At 39.6% G+C, this 6,000-nt stretch overlaps 1 protein-coding gene across 1 annotated transcript in view; it reads left to right on the top strand.

Moving 5' to 3' along the window:
• The first annotated feature begins 205 nt into the window (after positions 1–205).
• LOC115205855 (ATP-binding cassette sub-family G member 1) overlaps positions 206–6,000 on the top strand; it is a 40,695-nt gene continuing 34,900 nt past the window's right edge. The window contains exons 1-2 of the mRNA XM_029772240.1: positions 206–581; positions 2,894–3,137. Of these exons, the coding sequence (XP_029628100.1) occupies positions 420–581; positions 2,894–3,137 (406 nt within the window). The 5' untranslated portion in view covers positions 206–419. The remainder of the gene's footprint in view (positions 582–2,893; positions 3,138–6,000) is intronic.

Here is a 6,000-nt window from a genome sequence, read left to right as displayed (position 1 = left end):
ACGCAATGCTGCAAGGCAAACGCAGCGTTTCATTGGAAATGAATGTAATTCTGGTGTACCAAAATGCAATAAAGCTGTTGGTGTGTTCGAAGCGTAAGAGAACGTAATCTCAGCTCAGCTACTTAGCCTATTATAATGTTTGTATTCTAGGCCTACATCGTGTCTGGCACACTGAAGATTAGATGCGTATTGTGCAATTCGACGAACAACAACCTGGGGAGAGGCGAGCGGCTTTGTCCATGTATGCTCCTTCAACCCAGCCACCTCCAGTTGTCGCCGGTCCGGTCTGTGACGTCACATTGTAAACACTGTGGTTGGTTGGCGCATGTAAACAAATAGGCTACTGATTTCGTCCTGGGCACAGGGCAGGCAAGACACGCGGAAAGAATACAACTGGAAAGAGTGAACATATTTTTTTTATGAGCGCAGTGCACACGAAGCGGCGATGCAACAGATGTGTGCAGGTTATTAGGTGGGATATTTTTGTCCTTTTATTTGCGAAAAAAATTCTAGGCGGAATGGATTGTGTTATGGCAGCCTTTTCTGTTAATAACGCCACTGTCACTAACTCCATCATAATGGTAAGAAACTCTTATTCATTAAACATGAATAACGTGATTGTGACACTGTATTGTGATAATATTGATGGTATTTTCTTTAATGACATATTTTCATCCTTTTATTTAACCTTAATTTAATCAGGCAAGTTGATTATGAGCAAATGCTTATTTACAATGTTGGCCTGGCAAGTTATGCATTTCTTTCAATGCATTTCTATAAATTAACATGTCTGATCAGCATTTTGCTATCAATCAAATTTAAATCAATCAAATGTATTTATAAAGCCCTTCTTACATCAGCTGATGTCACAAAGTGCTGTACAGAAATCCATCCTAAAACCCCAAACAGCAAGCAATGCTGGTGTAGAAGCACGGTGGCTAGGAAAAACTCCCTAGAAAGGCCAACACCTAGGAAGAAACCTAGAGAGGAACCAGGCTATGAGGGGTGGCCAGTCCTCTTCTGGCTTCTGGAGATTGTAACAGAACATGGCCAAGATGTTCAAATGTTCATAGATGACCAGCAGGGTCAAATAATAATAATCACAGTGGTTGTCTAGGTTGCAACAGGTCAGCACCTCAGGAGTAAATGACAGTTGGCTTTTCATAGCCGATCAGTTCTGTTCATCCAAAATTGTTCATCATAATAGGCAGCCTAAATGAGAAGATGAACTGTGATAACCCCTCTACAAATAATGGAAACGCATTATGATTGTGTCAATACTGTGGGAAATACTTTAATAGATGTTTTGCCTTTTCAAATCATGATAATTTCAATAATGATAACATTATTTGTTGATTATTAGGCAACATGACTATATCAGTGTGTGAGTTTCTCATTTAGGCCTTTTGTTTTAGTTTATGGCCATAAAAAAAATGCTGGCTTAAAAAGAACCCAATTTGGGTTATTTGGTACCCCAGGGCTGGGTAAATATTGGAAAGAGCATATGCTGTGTTATTTTGACCAAGACAGTTGGGTTGTGTGAATAACTCAACATGTTGGGTTGTTGGGATTACCCAAACATGGGTTCATTTAACCATCAATTGGGTATTTTTCATTTCATGCTGGGTTGACCTAGCAGCTATGTTTTTTTATGTAACTAGGTTATTTTCAGCAGGTGTGGCTTATTAGGGTGTGGCTTTCTGATAAATATTATCAGAGAGTAAATGTCATTCCTTCTCACCATGTTAAGTTTAGATACTGCAAATAAAATGTTTTGTTAAAATCTTTATTATTTTGCACATTCTTCTAGAATATTAAGATTATTTATTACATATTATAATAAGGTGGTATCTATCCAGACAATGGGATTTGTGTAGGCTTTTAGGGAACTTATACACTTCTATAAGGCTCATTGAAGCTACAAAAATGTAAATGTTCAACCATAACATGTGATAACTATACAACAGAACAGATGAACAAGAATGACATTTACTCTTACAACAATCTGAAAGCCACACCCCTACTGAACTAGGTATAGTACATATCTACATGTCTCAATAACCCAGCATCAACAACCCAACCTTGCTCTTTTTAAAGAAAACAATCCAACTAAGTGACCCAGTGCCTCTAACCCAGCAGTTGGGTCAACCAAACAACCCAGCATTATTTTGTGTATGAACCACAGATAGAATGACTGCCGTCATTCTTCAATAATCAATATTCAATTACTGAATTTGCATATGTAGTTAACACATACCATGTAGTTCATCAGTATCAGGCTAATTATTGCATGGCTGTTGTTTTTCTTTGTGCTCAGCGTAAGCTAAGCTTTGTCCGATTGTAACCCCGGCACACTGCATATAGATAGAAACAGATTAGGCGACTCTGCAGTAGCCAACAGTAGCCTATGCCAATATGCACTTTGCCTAAATCGTAATCTGAAAGGTGAAATGATCAGATATGTACATGTTGTATCAATTAATTGTTTTTTAAGATATCTTTATTGTATTCAAGTTTGATTGTTGTCTGGGATCTGTTTAGTGGTCAAATTACAATTATTGACATTGATTCTTGAAGAATATAACTTATAAATGCCTCTCAGGCTTAAGAAAACTGTCTTGGTCTATAATAACCCAATGTTTTTTTACAATCTTTGTTTTTCTTTAAATAAGAAGATCGTAAACAAACAATGTATAGCTTTAAATGTTTGAAACTATCATTTGGATGTCATGGACTGTCATTCCTTGCATCACAAGATTTGTCTATGATTGTTATCAAAACAAGTGGTGAGGTGGCCAGTGTAACCTGCCGCACTTTGTTTGCTAACCTTTTGATAATTCAATAATTTTATACCCCAAACCACCTATTGTACCTCTCTCTCCATCATCACCAGAACACCAATGGGCCTCCTGATCTGATGCTGGACCCCAGAACTGTATGTGTATCTATCGATGAGGTGGTATCCAATCATGTGAGAAGTCAACAGACTCCATTATTACATGGGCATCTCAAGAAAGTGGAGAACAGTCTAACTGAAGCCCAACGTTTTTCCTACCTGCCACGTCGACCAGCAGTTAACATTGAATTCAAAGATGTCTGCTACTCAGTTCCTGAGGGACCATGGTGGGGAAAGAAAGGTGGGTGCGTTATAGGCGTTTCTGAGGAATCGTATTTTTCGAATCAAATCAAACAACAGATGTAGACTAACAGTAAAATGCTTACGGGCCCAACAATGCAGAGAGAAAAATAAAAAAACAATAGAAAGATAATAACACAAGGAATAAATACACAATGAGTAAAGACAACTTGGCTATATACACGGCGTACCAGTACCGAGTCGATTTGAAGGGGTACGAGGTAATCGAGGTATATATGTACATATAGGTAGGGGTAAAGTGACTAAGCAACAGGATACATAATAAGCAGTAGCAGCAGCATATGTGATGAGTCAAAAGAGCGTAAAGGGTAGTCAATGTAGATAGTCTGGGTAGCTATTTGGTTAAAGTTGCACTATGCAGAAATCCATCCGCCATTTCCTGGTTGAAAAATTGAAAGTAAAAGATGCAAAAATAAAACTTAAGAAAGGGAAGCATTGAAATAGTGCTCATAGAACTGATCTACTGCTTCTTAGAATGATAGATCTATAATTCAAGTAGAATGATAGATCTATAGTTCACATTTCTATGTGAATTTTGTTGGGTCGCCCAAAAAGTTACATATTGCCACTTTAACTATTTAGGCAGTCTTATAGCTTGGGGGTGTAGAAATTGTTCAGGGTCCTATTGGTTCCATACTTTGTGTATCGGTACCACTTGCCATGCGGCAGCAGAGAGAACAGTCTATAACTTGGGTGGCTGGAGTCTTTGACAATATTTAGGGCCCAGAGGTCCTGGTATAGAGGTCCTGGATGGCAGGGAGCTCGGCCCCAGTGATGTACTGGGCCATACGCACTACCCTCTATAGCGCCTTGCAGTCAGATGCCTAGCAGTTGTCATACCAAGCAGTGATGCAGCCAGTCAAAATGTTCTCAATGGGTCCAAGGTGTCTGAAATGATGGTGTTGTTGTGAGCCATGACTAGCCTTTCAAAGCATTTCATCGCTACAGATGTGAGTGCTACTGGGCGATAGTCATTTAGATAGGTTACTTTGGCATTCTTGGGCACAGGGACTATGGTGGTCTGCTTGAAACATTACAGACCGGGTCAGGGAGAGGTTGAAAATGTCCGTGAAGACATTGCCAGCTGATCAGCGCAAACTCTCAGTATGCATCCTGGTAATCCATCTTTCCCTACGGCCTCGTGAATGTTAACCTGTTTAAGGTCTTATTCACATTGGCTATGGAGAGTGAGATCACACAGTAGTCTGGAACAGCTGACGCTCTCATGCATGGTTCAGTGTTGCTTGCCTTGAAGCGAGCATAGAAGACATTTAGCTTGTCTGTAAGGCAGGCGTCACTGGGCAGCTCGCAGCTGGCTTTCCCATTGTAATCCGTGATAGTTTGCAAGCCCTGCTACATCCGACGATTTTATCTTAGTCCTGTATTGACGCTTTGCCTGTTTGGTGGCTCGTTGGAGGTCGTAGCGGAATTTTGTATACGCATCCGGAGCTGCCGAATGTTCCAGCATCACGTTATGGGCAGACTTGTTACCGAAAGGGACTGGTGAGTTTGTCAGGATAAAAATAAATATGAAAGGAGCAAAGCCTAGGTAAAAAGTTAGCATAAACCCTGCCTCATTCTTCTGAAAACTTAACCCTGGTATAGAGTTTCATTTTTCAGTGGGACAATTGCACAAATTTTAATACCAAATACACACCAGAATAGCTTTCCAATGTGTGTTAAGTGTTTCTGAGTGGTCCAGTCTCATTCCTGACTTAAATTTGCTTGAAATTTAAAGACAAGGTTTAAATAATGCTGTCCATAAATAATTCCCGACCGATTTTTCTGAGCTTGAGCAGTTTTGACAAAAACAATCAATAAATGTTGCCCTAAGAGTTGTGCAAAGTTGGTAGAATGTTATTTTCAATTATTCACAGCTGTAATGGCCGCCAAAGATGCATCCACCAAGTATTAACTCTGGGGTGTGAAGACATACGCAATCAAACATCTTAATATGACTTTTTATTCATTTGAAAAATGTTCTATATTTTCTCTTTGAAAATCTGGAGTAGGTTGCGTAGATCGGAAGGATAAAAAAAAAAAGATATTGCCTCTTTAGATGTAATTTTAAGGCTGAAAAATATGAAGATTGTGCAAGGAGTGTGTAAACTTTTACTAGCGACTGTATATCTAGAGGCATTTTTACATGGATTCGCAGAGCTGCATGATGTTACGCAATGATTGTTATGTCTAGTGGATAATCATATATAAATGTGGATTTGCATATTTGTAGGCAGAAATAGCCACTAGATTGATTTTGCTGGGATCTTGTTTTGCGGTTCAATGAAGCTTTTAACATCAAGTGTTCAGATAACACATAACAAGTGTCAGCTCCAGTTAGGGACCCCAAATCACCTTTTAGAGGAATAAGCTGCCCGACAACACTCCATCCCACTGACCATTTTAAGAATCACCAACCATTATAAAAGTTGATTTGATGTTGAGAGGGCCGGAAGGCTATTGCTTCATACAAATTACTGGAAACAAAGTAAGCTATTACTTGTTAGCCTTTGAATAGGCACATCCTTACTCCCTCCGGGTAAGTGATTGCTCTCCCACAAAATCTGAGAGAGAGATTTGTTAGCAAGGTTGCTTTGCATTTGGAATTGGGTGCTGGTGGTAGTGTTTCTGGGAATCCGTGTTGACGCAACTGCACAGCTGGCTAGTAGCTCTGGCACGTCTTTACTGGAGGGACCTTCCTCCTATCATAGCAAGGCACTGTTGTCTTCATTAGTACTCTCCTTCTGGATGTTCATTGGCATGCAGACCTGCACCTTCTGTCTGTCTGTGCGTCTGTCCGTCTGTCTAGGTCAGAGAAACAAGTAGAAAGACATTAAGATATA

This window comes from Salmo trutta, chromosome 13 (assembly GCF_901001165.1).
Source record: "Salmo trutta chromosome 13, fSalTru1.1, whole genome shotgun sequence".
In the NCBI taxonomy this organism is placed as follows: Eukaryota; Metazoa; Chordata; class Actinopteri; order Salmoniformes; family Salmonidae; genus Salmo; species Salmo trutta.
Note: the sequence above shows the minus strand (reverse complement) of the source record. Positions and strands in the feature narration are given on the sequence as shown.